General features: G+C 43.6%; 1 protein-coding gene across 4 annotated transcripts in view; it reads right to left on the reverse strand.

The window, feature by feature from the left end:
• Positions 1 to 18,704, reverse strand: part of EFHC2 (EF-hand domain containing 2) — an 89,053-nt gene that overhangs the window by 66,782 nt on the left and 3,567 nt on the right. For 3 of the 4 annotated variants that reach the window (XM_048864865.2, XM_048864874.2, XM_048864881.2), the window contains exons 2-3: positions 12,693 to 12,881; positions 8,262 to 8,412 (exon numbers count right to left, since the gene is read on the reverse strand). In XM_048864865.2, coding sequence (XP_048720822.1) covers positions 8,262 to 8,412; positions 12,693 to 12,881 — 340 coding nt within the window. Of the gene's footprint in view, positions 1 to 8,261; positions 8,413 to 12,692; positions 12,882 to 18,704 lie in introns of those variants that run through there. The other variant, XM_075132338.1, reaches the window with a different exon arrangement.

An 18,704-nucleotide genomic window follows, 5' to 3' on the forward strand; every position in this document is an offset into this window, starting at 1 on the left:
CAGAAGGATGTTTTTGTAGTTAACACACTGGAGTGGGATTTAGAGACTCGGGTTCACTTCTTCGTTCGGCCAGACTTCTTGTGTGACTATGCACAAGACACTTAATCTCTGTGCCTCCATTCCCCAATTGTATAATGAGGATAATTTTACTTCCCTTCTTAACAGAGGTATTGAGAGGTTAAATCAATTAACACTGGAAGTCTCTGGAGGCGAAGGGAGAACCTGATGAAAAGAGTGGCCATTTCCTTAGGAGTGCACGCTGAGCTTGTGCAAGAAAATACACACAGCCCCCTTGATATTTTACAAACCCCTGCCTTCAACAATGAAGCCTTGTTGGAGCTGGCAAAAACCATCTGGCAGAACCTCACCTCTATACCAAGTCGAATGGATGGACAAATGTTGTCAAGTCCCTCAGCTGGACTTAAATTACTTTTTCACCCAACCAGTTCCCAATTCCTTGGTGGTCCTGGCTGCTCTTGACAGTCCCATCCTAAAGCCACTCCCAAAGACAAGCAGTTCAAGAGACTGGATTTATATGGCCAGAAGGCTTATTCTACCACTACTCTATAAATCAGAGTGGCCAACTATCAAACTCTCTTACCTAAGCATACTTTTATTATTTTTTGCAAAATTTCTAAATTTGATGACAAGTTGCCGCAAGAATATAAGGAACAGTTCCTGGCTCTGGTTTCAAAAGGACACCTCACACCCTGAACACCCTTCCAGGCAGCCACTGATGACGTTGATGGGACCTTGCATGGCCACGTCCATCTCCATGAGTGCTTTTTCTAGCTGCAGGCTTCTGGAATTCCAAAGAAGCTGCAAAATACAATCAAGGACTTGCTCTTCATAGGGTCTAAGCTATGTCCCCCAAAAAACAGATGGTGCTATGCACAGCCTGAAAGACTCCCATGTAATGCTTCCTACGCTAAGAGTTTACACCCCAGTGACAGAGGAAACAATTTCAGCATCATCCATACTATAGGATTCATGAATGTTACAAGATTCCATGAAGAGAAGGTCTAGAACAGCTTGATTTTGCCAGTCAACCTTGTCTACAGCTGGCCCTTCTCACCAGACATCTTCAACTTCCAAGCATTCATTTTGACTGCTTGATCAAGGACAGCACACTGACCATATCTTCTTCCTCCAGAAGACACCTCTCTCTTTCACTGTGCTTGGAAAGACTTCACATCAGACAAGTAGGTGCTCAGCACTGTAAAGGAGGGATATGTTATCCACTTCACCACCGCTCTCAGAAGCAGGGCAAGTCTCTTCTACATCCCAGCCTCTAGTCTCCCCACTTCATGGATGATCCCTGGTTGAAAACTCATGAGAGATTGTGCTCCCAGGATAGTTAAACCATCTTGTTAAACAGAAAAATCCAGCAGAGATGCAGCAAAGATCCACGTATGCAGCAAAGTTTCGGTTTAGGTTTATGACTTGGGCATAATCACAACATTTATTGCCCCATCAAACAGTCCAGTACATGTCTAAATTCTATCTGTTGCACCTGAAATCATGTGGCTTTCAGTTAGTTCTGGGAAAGTCCACCTGGCTTCCATATCTCACTACAACCAGCAATAGATAGATTTTCTGTTTTCTCTCACCCTTTTGGTATCCAGATATCTAGAAGGTCTGCTGAATGTTTACCCATCTGTGTCTAGTCCCCTACCTGTATGGGATCTCTAGACTAATGGGATCCTCCTACGAACTTATGGCTACAACCTCACTACCTCTACTGTCTATGAAGATGGCATTTCTGGCGACCATCACTTCTGCACGGAGAGTTTCAGAACTTCAAGCTCTTCTGGGTGACCCTCTTTTCATGGTCTTTCATAAAGCCAAAGTTTCTCTTAGGCCACACCCCAAGTTTACTCCAAAGGTAGTGTCAACTTTCCACCTGAACCAAACTGTTCATCTTCTGGTGTTCTTCCCGAAACCCCCTTCTTCTCCAAAGCTGAAGAAAGACTCCACACCTTCGATGTTTGTAGAGCTTTGGCGTTCTACCTGGACCATATTAGATCTTTTTGAGCCTCTCCCAGGGTTTTTGTAGCCTACGGTGTGAGAGTTAAAGGCCAATTAGGGTATGTCTACACTGCAATTAAAAACCCGTGGCTGGCCCTTGCCCACCAACTTGGGCTTAGGGTAAGGGGGTGTTTAATTGCGATGTAGAGCTGGAGCCGAGTTCTATGACCCTGCGAGGTGGGAGGGTCCCAGAGCTCAGGCTGCAGCATGAGCCCAAATATTTACAGTGCAGTTAAACAGCCCCTTAGCCCGAGCCCACAAGCCCAAGTCAGTTGGCATGGGCCAGCCATAGATGTCTAACTGCAGTATAGACATACCTTTCATGTCAGCTCAGTGAATCTTTCACTGGATTTCTGACCGCATTAAGAACTGCTACAATCCTGCTAACATCTGTCCTCCACCGAGAATAACGGCTTACTCCATCAGGGCTCAGTCCACTTCATCAGCCCTTCTGAGCAATATCCTGATAGCAGACGTCTATGTGCAGCAATGTGGTTGTCTGTACATACCTTTTCCAGATATTACACCATTACTCAAGCTTCTTGTGACAATGCTAACTCTAGCAAGCCAGCATTACAGTCTCTGTTCAGGTGATCTGAATTTGTTCCATCTGTATTGGAGCTGCTGATGAGTCACCTGCAGTGGAATGTACATGTGCACAATCACCTGAAGGAAAAGAAGGTTACTTACTTGTACAGTAAGTAAGTGTTGCGCTTCACGATGCGTTGTATGCATGAACTTTCCACAATCCTCCCACCTTCCCCACTACTTTGGACATTAGATAGCAGCAAGAAGGAATGAAGAGGAAGGCAGCAGACGAGCTTGTTTTATGCCCTAAGCTGGGTGTATGAGGAGAGCAGGGGCTCATGTGCCACCTAATGGTCCTGCTGGCAAAAGTCTCTGACTCGAATGTTTTTGGCACACATACACCGCAGTGGCATGCATATGTGCACAACAACCATTAACTTACAGGTAAGTAACTGTTTCGCCCCCATCACGGCAGAATCTGAGCACCTCACAAATGTTGAGGTTAATAACTCCAAATAATTCCTCTGTGGGGAAGACGTGGAATCTGGACTGACTGCTTCATCAGGAGAAGAGGATGAGATATGGGGGGGAGAAGAGAAGAAGGTCTAGGAGCTCCTTCATTATTTCTCCTTTCCAGATTTGTTGAATCCAGTAAGTTAAGGGATGGTAGCAGGAGCCTGACCAGAGGTTTCCTGTACTGGAGTGGGAGGAATCCTCCCCTCAGATTGTGATTGTGGTCTCGAATCCCTCAGAGCAGCCCAAGATCAGTAAAGCTAGGAGGGATACTACAATGTCTGAGTAGCCCAGGGTGGAAAACCAGTCCTGATTCTTAGGACCCATAACCCCCATGTAAGAGGGCTATAAAGGTGATCTAAAAGACCTTCAAAGTGATACGAGTTCCTCCCTTTCAAAGTCTGAAGAAGAAATGTAGGTTTCTTCAGAAAAGGGAGGGGCAGTCCCCCTTGGAGTCTGTAGTGGTCAGGGTATGGAGGACACCAGCAGATCCAAAGAAACCAAGGGACAAGATGGCCGGAGTACCAACAAGGTGATTGGTACTGGCAGAACCAATGGTGCTGGCATAATAATGTGGAGAGACATGCTGTCTGCCCAGACTACATCAAAGGCGCTGGCATTGCTGAGCAGGCTGGTGGTGCTGATTGTGCTGAAGGTGCTGATCGTATCAACTGTGCCAAAGTCACTGAGTTGCCCCAACTGGAGCCGGGTATAACAATGGAAAGTCTGGTAAGGGGAGACACAGATTCCTTTGCAGACAGGAATGCCTGAGGAGCCAGTGGGACCAAGACAGGTAAGACTTCAGCTAGGATAGTTGAACAGCCAGCAGTGCCAATAGGGTCTGAATCAGCTTTACTGACCATGTACCAAGTAAGGATGAAGAGACTACTCTCAATGGCCCCAAAGGAGCCGAAGTTGACACTGTCACCACAAATGGAGCCCGTGAGTGCTTATGACACCTCAAACCAGTAGTGGAGTGCTTACTGGAAGCCTTCTTATGAGATGAAGGATCAGAATGCTGGGAGTGCTCTGAGGAGGCTGGGGAGGAGGGTGAAGAGTGACGTTTTCCCATCAATTTCTGCTTGGGATCCCAGGTAGCAAAAGGAGCACTTCTTGTCGACTTGATTTAATTATTTTGTTGTTGGGGTCCAGTTAGCAAAAGGGATGCATTACCCTGCTTCAGCAGGGCTTTGAGGTGGAAATCCCTCAGTCTCTTAGTCCTGGTAGGGAAGGAGGTACAAGTACTGCACATGTCCCTTACCAAGGCAAATCAAGAAGCTTTTATGCCTGCCTGTCACATGGAAAACAGCTCTGCATGTGGTACATTGCTTGAATCCTGATGACTTTTCTTCATTCCAAATGAACAGTTTTTTCCTAAACTAGAACTGAGTAATTACATTAACTTATAGCTACACTAGAACTACCTATACATAGCTATATACAAAACAATTATTTAGAAAGCTGGCAAACCTAAGCTAAAGGTATGGGGAGCTCCAGCTCTTGCCACGGGTTGCGTGAAGGAACTAAGAGGGAGGCAGTGGATCAGCCCTTTTTATGCCCTTGGCTAGGTGTACAAGATGGGAGAGGGCACATGCAGCACCTAGTGGTACTACTGGCAAAAGTCTCTGACTCGAGTGCATTGGGTGCACGTACACCTGCAGTGTAACGTGTAAGTGCACAGTCACTCAAAAGAGAATATGTAAGTATGAACAAAAATAAGTGTATAAAAATAACTACATGCAACTAACATATGAGCCATTGTTACCAGGATCTGTTCACTTATTTGCTGTAATTCTTTCCCACGCCCTTTGTCCGTTCTCCCTCCCTCCTCCTTTTCAAGATTAAGCTCTTCTAGGTAAGGACTGAGTTTTCTCATATCTATACTGAACCTAATGCAGTGTGGCCCGAGTCCTGAACGGGTTCTGAGGGTTACCAGCATATAAGTATGATTAACAACATTAGACCACTGTTGTATCTACAACTGAATGTACTTGGCAACTAGTGAATTTGGATTTTTTTTTTAAATAGTGTTTTTAAAATGTTGTCTTTGCTTAAGTACTTTTAATGTGCTCAGGCTAAACAATACATCAGTAATAGACATTTTCACATATACCAGTAATAGAAGTCTTCTGTAAAATCTTCTGTAAAATCTAGTTTCTCACCTTTTCAAAAAGCCAAGTTAATGCATGCTTCTTACCTTTCCTGGATATTTAACAAAAAATATAAATTCCTTATGGACACATTGTATTTTGCAGTTTACCTACATCAGGCAACTGAAAGCTCACCAGCCGCCATGAAATTTAGAACACTTAAAATCCTCATTTTGTCTTTATGGACTATTTTATTCAAATGACTTGGCTGAAATCTGTAATCTGGTTGGCTGAAGAGGCTTTCTATCCATATCATCTCTCTATAGACCAGCGGTTTTCAAACTATTTGAGCTGAGCCCCCCCATATGAGTTACAATTTTTGATTGCAGACCCCCCCCATACCTGCCCCTCCCTCCCTTGGGTTTTCAGGGTAGGGGAAGGTGCACGTGATGGTCTCTAGGGGCAGAGCCAGCACTGGGCATGTATATGCTGACACTGACCCATAGGCTGGGTGGCCTGCTGAGGTGAGTCATGGGTAGAGATGGCACTCCCTGCCCAACACCCTCCCCACACACCCACGCATGGCTGACCCGAGCCCCCCTGAATATTTCTCCATGGCCCCCTCTGGGGGCATGCCCCACGGTCTGAAAAACTCTGCTATAGACACACTGAAATCATAAAGCCTCTTCACCAACGCAAGTGGCAACAGAGAGTTAGACAGTTTTTAAAAAAATCTCAGAGTAGTCCTTTTGAATTAATTTTAACGCTTCAAGAGTTGTTGTATGCAGTGTTGTAGCCTTATCAGCCCCAGAATATTAGAAAGACAAGGTGGCTGAGGTACTCTCTCTTATTGGGCCAACTTCTATTGGTGAGAGAGACAAACTTTCGAAAGTTTGTCTCTCTCACTAACAGAAGTTGGCCCAATAAAAGAGATTACCTCACCCACCTTGTCTCTCAAGAATAGTTGCTAATTCTGTAGTAAAGAATCAGGACTGAGTTGTATAATCCATAAAGTTCTTCCAGATACACCTGTATAGTGCATTGAAAATATTTTTGCTTCTCTACAATAATGTTCAAGGTAAGTTACAGTATCTAAAACCAAAAGAAAAAAAATAAAGTACTCCAATAGCAGTTAGCACTAGCTTCAATCAAGTATGTAAGAGATCAGTCAGAGTCCTCCAGTCCCCACTGGAACCTGAGCAAACAGCGTGGGACTCTAAGCCCAGCAGCCTAGCCTCTCCAACCCCTACCACTACACGGGCAATAGGGATACATATTTGCTCCAACACCTAACTCCAATGGAATGGAGAGTGGTCTTGCTCTATCTTTCTTTAGTGAAACAAGCCTGCAACAAGCCTCATAGTGGCACCCTATGTTGTATTGCAGACTCTCAAGCTTCAGGTGCACCAGCTGTTGAAGATCATTCTAGTAGCCAAGAAAGGCTGTGAACATCTAACCCAGAAGTAGCTTCTCACATTTCTGTATCACATGAACCAAGGAAGAGATTTCCGGGCTGCTATCTCCAATCACAGACGGAGGGTTTAAATTCTTCATATTTTCCCACGTTAAAAGAATCAGAGATTTGACAAGCCTTCATCCAGAGCCTGATAGAGCATTTGCCCAGGTAGGACTAGGAGTGCCTACTGAAACCAGAGCCAGCTCCTCTGCTGAACAGCCAGTGAGACCTCTGATCACAAGGAGGGGCCACTCAACACCAGGAGAGGCAGTGTCATTCAGTACACAAAGCACTGTCTAAAGGAAAAGGGACTCCTGGATTTTATTTCACCCCTAACACTGATAAGTAGAGCCCTGTGCAGATATAAAAATTTGGATCCCCTTGGAAAACTAAGAGTTTATGCAACTGTGCTGACAGACCCATAATCATGTAATTTCAATCATAGCTGTGTAAAAATAGGGACTTTGTCCAGCAGCTTGGTCACAGAATGTTCTTTCAAAAACAGGAGGGTCGTCAACTAGACCTGGATCCTCTCAACCAGAGGTGGGCAAACTACGGCCCGCAGGACCGTCCTGCCCGGCCCTTGAGCTCCCAGACGGGGAGGCTAGACCCCGGCCCCTCCCCCACAGCCTCAGCTCGCTGTGCTGCCAGCACTCTGGGCAGCGGGGCTGTGAGGTCCTGCCAGGCAGCGCGGCGGCATGGCTGGCTCCAGCTGGGCAGCGCGGCTGCCAGTCCTGCTGCTCTGAGCAGCATGGTAAGTGGGTGGGGAGCAGGGGGGTTGGATAAGGGGCAGGAAGTCCTGGGGGGCAGTCAGGGGACAAGGGGAGGGTGGATGGGGCAGAGGTTCTGGGCGGGGACGGTCCCAGAATGGGGAACGGGGGGGGGGGGTTGGATAGGTGTCGGAGTCCCAGGGGGCCTGTCGGGCCGAGGGACAGGGTCCAGGGGGGGCACTTAGGGGTGCAGGGTCCCCGGAGAGGGTGGTCAGGGGACAAGGAACAGGTGGGGTTGGATGGGTGGGAGCTTCTGCGGGGGGCAGTCAGGGGGCGGGAAGTGGGAGGGAACAGGGCCAGGCTGTTTGGGGAGGCACAGACTTCCCTACCCAGCCCTCCAAACAGTTTCGGAACCCCGATGTGGCCCTCAGGCCAAAAAGTTTGCCCATCCCTGCTCTAAACTGAAGCCTGTGAGGAAGTACTCATTAATGGCCATGGCAAGAAAAGGAATTTTATCTATAGTCCGTCATAGATTTGTACTCAAAATTAGCTACACTATGGACTTGTCTACATTACAAAGACTTGGCCAGCATAGCTACACCAGCAGAGCCCCCTAGTATAGAAGTGGCGTAAGCCAGCACAAGTTCTTTTCCCAGCATAGTTGCACCATCTCCACAAACATTAACTATGCTGACAGAAGCTAATACCTGCCCCTCTGTCAGCAGAGCAGTGAGGGCTTTGCCAGGAGAGCTATGTCAGGTAGGAGGTGTGATTTTTTTCACACTCCTAGTGGACATAACTATGCTAGCAAAACTTTGTAGTGTAGAACAGGCCTATGTAAGCAGACACTTTAGGTATCCTTTTAGACGGACAAAGACTTCAATGAGGAAAAGATTAGAGGTGAAGAAACAAAGGAAGGTTATTATAAATAGGTACCTTGTGGTATTCCACTATTTTTGACTTGGGGTTCAACCACTTGAATTGTGTCATCTTCAAGATAGAAGTATATTTTACAATGTCTTATTCTATATAGCTCTTGATTTTTTTCAGGCACTTCTTCACCAAAATAGGCATCAAAAGACAATACCTACAAAAAAGCATAAATAAATAAATATAAAGAAGCGAAGTCTTTATCCAGTGTGTTTGCAATAAAAAAGATGTCAATAAAGGGAAGTTGTACAGATGCACAATTAATTATAAAGATAACAAAATGTGTGCATTTCAGCAGGTAGATTTACTTTTCAGAAATATAAGAATACGAATCCACATGAAATCGCATATTTTTATATTCTTTTGGGTGGCATTTTTATCACCAAATCTGAGTAGAGAAGGAAAAAAAAAATCAAATATTAAGCTATCAGCAGACTACTGTCACAGAGAAACCCCATATAAGCTTCCTATAACTGGGTGCCATTTAGGGCTGTACAAAACAATCACTTCAAAACTTACCGGGTTTTGTGTTTCAGTGAGTGTGTGAACCTCAGGGAAGGCTGGGGCTGGCCTCGCCAAACACAAATCTAGATCCTCCCTTCCTTTAATTTACAGTAGTAGTAATCCTAAAATAATGTTTGTGAGTGCACTGCTCAGTAGTTTACTACAGCAGCTTTCACCTCTAGAGACCCTGACATCTTCCATATGGTTACATGTACTAGTGAGTTTTGCTCATCTATTACTACTCATTTGTGCACATAGCAAAACTACTCAACAATTTGGCACCATTTATTGTCTTTATTCGTGAGGTCAAGCTTGGGGAAAATTGTAAAAAATGTTTGTATATGGACCAAGAGGAAAGTAAGCACAGCACAAACAGGCAAGAAAACACGAAGGAAACTTGCATAGTTTTCCCTATCGTGTCCAGCTCAAATCAGTGCTAACTAGTACCTCTTTCATAAGCATTATATTTTCAAGATTTACGTAATGAAAGAATGCATTTTTAATCTGGAATCCATTGATAAAATTGACCAATGGAAGAAAGACCCTATCTATCCATTCTTCATGCCATACGGGTACTGATGGATGTCTGACTGAAGTAGGCTTCGAAATTTTTTAAAGATGTCAAAATTCTCTACATAACATAACACATAATTGCTAATAATTTGCCTTTCTTTAGCATTTCCACCAGAGACACTCAAAGTACTTTTTCAAATAGTAATTAAGTAGACTTGAGCACATCCCTGGGCAGGTATCAATCTCCATTTTTACAGCTGGGGAAATTGAGGCAGAGAAGGGCCAAGTGCACTGTCTAAGATCACACAGGAAGTTCTGTGGCAGATCTCCTGGCTCCCAGTCCTGTTTCTTAATTGGGCTGTCCTTCCTGCTCTGCTGAAAAAGGATGTAACTGCAAGAGTGGAGAATCTCTCTTTACAGAAAAGGGGTTAAAATTTACCCTGAAGGAACAAAGACCTGGGCAGCTTGCAGCACTTGAACAGTACATGATAATGCCCTTCTGACTTCCACCCTTTCCCTGGTCCAAACAAACAAAAAAATCTTAAGAACTTTAGTAACCTTGATTGCAAGTTAACAAATGAGTTAACACTTAAGCTTCAGGACAATAACATTAGGAGTTAAAAACATAACAAATCTGTAAGTTATCAGTTAAGGTTGTCTAAATAGTACAATATAGTCTCCGATCCACTTTGAGTTGATATAGTTAAAAAATAAGGCCAAAATTCTCACACTTGGTGCCTAAGTTGGGCATTTATACAGTTTTCTAATCATGGATTTAAGTGCCTCACCTTAGGCACCCAGATGTGAAAATACTAGCTAAAATTTTTGGTGGTCAGTGAAGTAAACATAAACAATCTTAACTTTGCCCAACACCCCTCAACCATCAACCATTTCAGATGACATTACTTATGTCTTAACAAAACTGGATGTATTGTGATTCAATGGACAAGGAGACCTGTTCCATTCCTGGCTCTGCTGCTGACTGGCTGCGTGTCCACAGACAACTTTCTTCAACGCTCTGCCTCAGTTTTCCCATACGGGGACACTAATGCCCACTTATTTGTAAAGCGCTTTCATGCAAATGCTATATAAACATAATTTGATTATTACTTATTTTTAATTCTGTAGAAGCTTAAATCTTACCTCTGGCAGCAAGAATAACCATGGGAGGTAACTGGGCAGCTTGACATATGTATAGCTAGCATCTCAAAGAAGGCATGTTAAATGATGAATGACAATTCCTCCAAGGAGGGAAAAGGGTAAGGTAAGAACCAGAGAATGGTTTGGGCTGATACTATTCCCCCATCCTCTTTTTCCTCTCTCTGTGGGAAGTGTCTTCCCCAGCTTCATTCCTGACATTCCCAACAGCCCTCCAGAACCCATCCCTTTCCAAGCCTTCAAGCCTGTCTGCCTTGGTTATTCTCATCTCCACTCAAGCTTTTCTAGCAAACCAGTGCTTGTACTTCCACTTAAATAAAGCTGGAACTAGGCTAATTGTGCAGGGCACCTGGACCATGAGGCTGCCAGTGGCTGGTATGTTTTCCAACCCCATTCGGTTCTTTACACAGTAGTGTGTTCTGTGTGCCAGAAAAACCCTTGTCTCATACATTTAGTGGAAAAGTACTTCTGTCATGGTTCCCTCTGAAGTCATGGTTCCATCATTTTCTATTTTTTCCTGTAAGTCATACAATTGTCCATTAACTAAGGCTAAAGAGGGAAAGGTTGGTAACAGCAAAGGGCAAAGAAAGATTCTGCCTTTACTTGCCGAATCCACTGCAGGAGTGGTGTAGATAAAGAATCATCTGCCTTTTGGGAAGGGGTCCTGTTGAGACAAAGTTGCTTCTGAAAGGAGAGGACTTTTGGAGGCGTGGTGCATCAGACACATCAACATTGAGAACAGAAGAGAGATTTCATCTCCCCTCCCTCCCCCCATCTGGACAGCACATTTCCACAGAGCACCCTTCTTCTCAGAGCTTGTAAGTGCCCAAAGGAGACATTCCACCACCAACCCCCAGGAGCATCATTGTCCCAGAGAGGAGCATGAAGAAGCTGCCGTGGCTCAGGGAGAATTTAAAACTAAGTCAATATTTCCGTTATATACACTCCAAAAAGTATTAGTTATTTTTGTTATATTACAAAAGTAGGGGGAATTTTTACTTGCTTCTTACTGAAAATGAGTTTTATCTAGATCCTTCAGACTTGGCAAAATAAACTCCTCTTGCCATAGAGTAAGCATGTCACATTTTCAGCTTCTTGATTAAACAGATGTGATTAGGCTACATTAGGGTTTATAATGAGAAGACTGTTTGCAAGCCTACCTCTGGGGCAGAGCCATTGGTCCCATAATAATGGGATGCATTATGTGCTGACACACCTCTCTACTTTAATATCCTGATCCGCACAGGAATCCAGGCAGCTGGTCCCTTGTGCCCAAATGGAATCTCACTGACCCCCATGAGAATCCGTCTAGATGGAAGAGCCCACATGCAAGGACCTCTATGCAAGATCAGGTCCTAAATAACCATTCATTACTGTACTCATATGCCCAATTGCTTTTCACTTTGTAATACTAGTTTGATCAATTAAGCTTTTTGCTCCACAAACATTGTTTCTCTTTATACCCTTGTATATGAATATGCTTATGCTTTGTAAGACTGAAATATATGTAATTGCTAAGTCATCCATTTCAATAATGCAAAATCATTTAGAAAGGATGGGGCAGAGGGGAAGAGAAAAGGAGATTACCTTAAACTGAAAAATGACTAGTTATGTTTTAAGAATAAACACAATTTAGGGTGACAAATCAAATAACTCATTTTTTCTATTGGATATTAAACATCTTAAAATATTTTGGTAGTCTATCTATCACAAAAGGAATCAATCCAATCAAACCCTTACACCCATTTGGAGTTCCAGGGAAGTCAATGGCGTTTCGCACAGGTATAAAGGTCTAGATAGGCGAATTGCTTTGTAGAAGCAGAGCCTCAATTCTGTTCCAGTGGGTCTCTGAACCATACATAGCTCACCACTGGACAGGGATAGAAGTTATCAATTACATCTTGTAACTTTTCATATATGAGCTCCACTGATGTTTTTTAAGATAACCAGATAATTTCTTGGTTCCCATATATTTCACTAAAAAGAAATATATCATTGTCCTTCCTTATACTTTATGTCCTGCAGAATTCACACTGTACCCTCCAATCCCCAGTTAGGAACTTTGTGGTGGACTATTTAGACAGTTGCAGTTAGTATATCGATCAATGTAGCTACACTCAATACTGTAGAAAAATAAATGTCAACCATTGCTGTGCAGAAAATATTTTCTTTTTCTTTTAAGTTCTACCCACTTTATACTTTTTTAGCATAAATTAACCACTTGCAAAAACACTTTTATATCAGAGATCGACTTCTACATACCTGTTTATCAAATGCTACCCATGAAGGAGCATCACTTCCCACACCTCTGGGAAACACAGTATATTTAGGTTTCAGCTTTTGTCCACGCAAAGGTTCACCTCCTATTCCAGGTTTATCTTCTCCCACCAACATAGCAATTTTATTGCAGTAACCCCAATGCTGAGACTTATGAAACTTTTCTTTCCCTAGCTGTAAACAGATTGGAAAAAAGAGAATACGCCATTACTAAATAATCGTAAAAAGATGTATTTAAATCAACAGCTTAAAAACTTCCCTCAAATTAATTTTAATATAAATGGAAATTCTAAAAATATATCATAACCAGAATACTGCCAGTCAAGTGAACCAATCCAGCTGGTCAATTCTCAATACCCATCTTACAGATAGGGATATTTGTATCCTTGATATATTTGATCATATGTAGATGAGCACGCATGAACACACACACACACACACACAAACTTTTATAGTATAAACGTAGGACATAGTACTAGTGAGGGGATTTGGGAAGAGGGGGAATTGTGCTCATCTGTGGAACCAGTTCCTTGTTCGGTCCAACTGTTGGACAAAAATTACTCCACTGGTCCTCCCTCATCTTCTTGTGTGCAGTTGCCCCTATGCCTGTAGAAGGGTGAATAGATCTCTCCTTTCCATTCTTTCCCTGCTTCTGGCAATAGGAATGTATACCCATATGTTCAGTGAGAAGCGAAGTATTGTTTAAGAGTATAAGGAGCATGTTCATGGTCAAGGAAGCATAATGAAAGCAACTAAAGAAGTACTCCTTTATAACACAGTGCATCTTCCTCTGAAGCATCTGATGCTGGCTACCTTCAGAAATGGGACACGGGTGGACCACAGGTCTGATCCAGTATGGCAATTTCTTTGTAAAAGGTTTGCGGGTTGCTACTTTTATTCTCCGTCTTTTTTTTCTGATGCTGGTCAACGGCTCTCTTGTTCTGTTTCCTTATTTTCTTACCTTGTAGCTCCTCACCAAACTGGGAAAGGTGGTGTGGAGGAGACATAGCAGGAGAAAGCTTTCTACATTTGAGTTCAAATGGGAAATAAATATAATAAAGCTGAATTTAAAAAGATAAATTTGCAGGCAAAAATGGCTGATTTATACCAAAGGGCTCTACAGAATAGCACCACTTTGGGCACATCTAATATTTCTTATTTTTCCCCCTCTATTACTGAAGCAATAGCTGGGGAGAAAAACACAGTTGTCAAAAGCATGGCCAATAAGTGAGGGAAGTATTTTATCTAGGTAAAGGAAAACAGCTCTCAAAACTAGGTGTTGTGTATCTCGAGCCTGTCCTGAGACAGCCTTCCTGTTGTTCTGTCTGTTTTTTATTTTGGTTAGTTGTGTCTTAAATTGTTAAGTGATCAAGATTTGCTCCCATAGGAATTCTTCCGGAAATGTAACTTTTTATATGAAAACCAAATGGCCGAATAATTAAATTCCATCAAGAATCTTTCACTGTCTGCTGCAAAATCATAGAGGGTTCTACATAAAGAACACTTAAAAATGGTTATATGCAGAATCATTATTAGAAGCAAACTAACCTTAAAAGGTTCTGCGAACAATAAACTTTTCAAACAGTGTGTATGTGCCAGCATATTCCTTTAAGTAAGAAAGGAAGAAAAGCACAAAGGTCTCTTTACACATATACTTTGTTGGTTGCTTTGACCAAACACTGGAAGTGAATACATATGGTATACACTGTGGCAGTGACATCACTCTGACATTCAGGTTCTCTCTGGAAATAATGGATGACCAGGAAACTGAGGGATAAGCAAAGCAACAGAAGTTGCCACAATATCTATTGGCAATTTCTCTCACCATGTTAGACCTTACGGCTATAACAAAGAAGGCAAATTTAAGCTGACCATTTTCTAGCCATGTACCATCCAAGACTTCTTGCAGATTATCCAATATGTTTAGGGATGTGTGGTATTTGTTGAGGAGAATAACACGAAGAAACAGTGATGCACTAGTTCTGGTGGCACTGACTGGAGAGTACAGTGTTGCCAACACTCATCTCATGATGACATGAGAAGCTGCAGCCCCCTTGTGAAGTTCAGCCCTGCAGGAAGCCAGCAGAGTCTTACTCCTCTGCTTGCTGGACTCTCAGGAGGGGTGAAGGAAGGAGGGAACAAAAAGCCCAGCAGCTCAGTGCAGCTCCACTTCCTCCTCCCACTGTGAGAAACACGGACAGGACAGTGCCTCTGATCCGCCCCCTCCCCCTGCAGCACCCAGCCTGGGAAGGGGTAGAGGGGTGGGAAGAGTCCATGGACCTGCCCCAACAGCCTGGAAGGGAGAGACGGCCCCCGCCCCACAGGCCTGGAAAAGAGGAATGAAGAGAAGGACCAGAGGTGAGGCTGGGAGGGACAGGATTAATTGCTGCATAGTGGATATGCAGATGTGGGGGTGAGAGCTCCTACAGCAGGGGCCAAAATCCTCTTACCCAGTACATTTGGGAGAGTGGGCAGCACTAATTGTCACAGACACACTGGGGATGGGCAGGGGGTGCTCAAAACCGGTCCACCGCTTGTTCAGGGAAAGCCCCGGCGGGCCGGACCGGTTTGTTTACCGGCTGCGTCCGCAGGTTCAGCCGATCGCGGCTCCCACTGGCCGCAATTCGCCGCTCCAGGCCAATGGGGGCTGTGGGAAGCGGCACGGGCCAAGGGACGTGCTGGCCGCCCTTCCCGCAGCCCCCATTGGCCTGGAGCGGCGAACCACAGCCAGTGGGAGCCGCAATTGGCCGAACCTGCGGACGCGGCAGGTAAACAAACCGGTCCGGCCCGCCAGGGGCTTTCCCTGAACAAGCAGTGGACCGGCTTTGAGAACCACTGCCATACACAATGTAATTTTTTTTTTTTTAAATCTCATGATTTTGGGGGGGTGCAACTTTTGATCTCTTGAGGTTGGCAACATTGGAGAAGTAGCAGAGAATGCATGAGGCAGCAATTGTCATGGTAACAATAGCAACATTAGCATTGAGGGTAATTCCAGTAAGCTGTTGAAGTCAGAGGTGCATGCATGGAATTTGAGCTGTTCCAAACATTAGTGGCACAGAAGATGAGACCTTCCCCCCCACCTTCCCCCTTCTTCTCAGGTCTGTAAACTCACTTTCAGATCTTCTGAGAAGTACCAGGCAGAACTGTTTGAGAAAAGGTGCATCTCAATAGGATCTCAAACTTTTGGAACAAAAATTCATTGGTCAGCTAAAATCCAGCTTTCTCCCCTTCACCCCACTAATTTAAAAGGGCTGCATGCCCACTATCATCATCTCAGCTGTGTGATCTGCTGCATGGTGGGGTGAGAGGAATTGTGCTTGATCTTGGTATTAAAGCACTGCATGATTGGAACAATAATAGGCATTCATGTTGCTACCACCAATTTAGGTTGGGGCTTTTTTTTGCCCTTAGCCCCAGTGGAGAAGAGAACAGAGAATACAAGTGATGGTACTGCTACCTTGAATGGAGGCAGATGGGACAGTACTAACAGCAGGAGAGTAGGATGACAGAGGGAGATAGTGCCAGGCATGCCACCGCACCACTTTCCTTACCCATTCTGGACTCAAAACAGCTTGTGCATTCTTTTTGCTGTACTTGGGCATATCTCTCATGCACTAAATTTGGGACATCCATTACACAGAAGATTCAACAGATGGATCATAGTTATCAGGCTTCACAAGTTTCTGTCCCAGCAAACAACATTCCCAAAGTGTATGCCTACAGCTTGTGTGGCACTGACTATATGAAGCTCAAAATGCTGCCATTCTACATGGATTAAAAATCAACCACCACATTAACAATAGCAATGCTAGTTGGCCTTTGAGACTTCCTGCTCCTGAAGCTGTGCTTGCTTGTCCTGTTGCTGTAACTACTACTAAGACATCATTGGTTCTTAATTAATCCTGGCCTCATTAGAAGGATCAGGAAAACGGAATTGCACAATATATTTTCCCCTGTTTTTCAATGGAGCATGATAAGTGCCTTAAAAGAAAGAGAAGAAGGAGGGGGCAGGGAGGCGAGTTCCTCCCTTTTCCCTTTGCAAGCAGTGAATGTTTCAAGCTTCTGCTGCCTCCTGATCCATTTCTACCAGAAATCATCCTACCCTCTGCAGCAAATGAAACATCAAAAGTTGCACGGTTTCTGTTAGTTCTGCTGTTTCATCCAGTGAAAAGAGGGCACTGGGGTGGATACTGTAAAAATCTATCTTTAGGTATTTATAAGGTGTATATATAAGGATTTATATATAATCCTTGAGTCTAATTAACTTGGGTGCCCAAATGGTTAGACATTGGTCTCGATTAAGTAGAATGGTCACTAACAGCATAAGCCATTTCAGTAGTAATACTGTTTTCTGGGAAGCTGCCAAGTTGGAAGGAGGCACTATTTACAGTAGGACAGGGACAGGGAATGCTACCTACCAAGTGCCAGCAACAGGGGCAGCTGTGAGATGTCCATCTTAGCCATCTATTGTGTACAGTTGATATGGAAAGAGGAAACAAGCAGAGATGAAACCTTTCTGTATGTGTCATAGCTAAGGAGAGACTGAATGCTGCTGATAGATAAATTTTGACAAATATAGAACCAGAAGGAGACTGAGACATACACAAAGACCTAAGCATCATGAAATCACTTTACAAGCCCCAATTTTAACAAATTCATCATCTCCACTGAGCTAGAATAATTGCCAAAAATCACAAAGCTCAACCAGTACCCCTGAGAGACATCCTAGTTCGGCAAATTTGCTGATTAGGCATGTACAAATCAAAAAAAATGGGTACTTTCACCTCTCCATCCACACTTCTTCTTGCCCTTCACATAGGCATAGTAACTGGCATAACAGTAGCAGTGGGAACAGAAGAGAATGGTCATTGTAGTAGTGTTGACAACAGCAACAGGAAGCGGAATGATGGAATTAACAGCAGAAAAAAAAATAAGCCAAGAGCTAACAGGAATAGCAAGGACAAAGCCACTAATCCTTCTTGTTTTGTAGGTGCTACTGCTGGAACTAGATTTCTCCACAAAAGATGAGGCACTGGTGGTAGTGCTCCTAGTAGTAACCAATGTGGTTTTTATGTTTTCCAGTATATAGAAGCAGCAACCCCCAAAAACATCCAGAACACTGCTACTGTTGCTGCTCTGCACCTGTTGTTCTCATGGTGAAGATAAGAGAAGGGAAGGCAGCTGTGGCAGGAATGGTCCAAACCTTTTTGTTAGTCTGTATATAGTATATAAAAGTATATAAAAGCAGCAACCTCCAAAAACATGCCTCTCAGCAAAATTAAGCATCACTGCTACACTACAGCAAGCATAGCCTTGGAAGACCACCTTAGTGCTGTGAGCATGGTACCATCCGGCTCTGTTGTGTTCTGTACTGTCTTGTACTAACTGTGACTTAATTTTTGAAAATGATGCATATAATTAGATCTCTCTGGACTATGTGTGTGTGTGTGTGTACACGTATATATAATTCAATGAGTTCTAACTATATATATATATATATATATATATATATATATTCATACACACACCATATATATATGTTCCTTATCTAGACCTTTAGTATATAAAGCCAAGTACTGTATCTAATCTGTGATAAAGTAGAACCTTCACGGTTCTCAAAGTCTGTTCAAAACTTCACAGAAGCAATAGAGACAACTCCTAACATTTCTCCACCAAGAAAGAAACCTTTACCGATTAAGCTAAAAGGAGCTCCCCTATTAGAAAGAAGGTATAGTACACAATTGAGCAGTTGTGCTTCCATCCAGTGGATAGAGATGGTACACATCTATGTAGGTATTTCTAATGCATCCAGGGTTGCTGGAACTATTTGTATCATAGGGGTGCTGAGAGCCTTTGAATCAAACTGTAAACCCCTGTACATCAGGGGTAGCCAGCCTGTGGCTCCGGAGCCATAAGCGGCTCTTCAGAGGTTAATATGTGGCTCCTTGCATAGGCACCAACTCCGGGACTGGAGCTAGAGGCGCCAACTTTCCA

This window comes from Caretta caretta, chromosome 1, assembly GCF_965140235.1.
Source record: "Caretta caretta isolate rCarCar2 chromosome 1, rCarCar1.hap1, whole genome shotgun sequence".
In the NCBI taxonomy this organism is placed as follows: Eukaryota; Metazoa; Chordata; order Testudines; family Cheloniidae; genus Caretta; species Caretta caretta.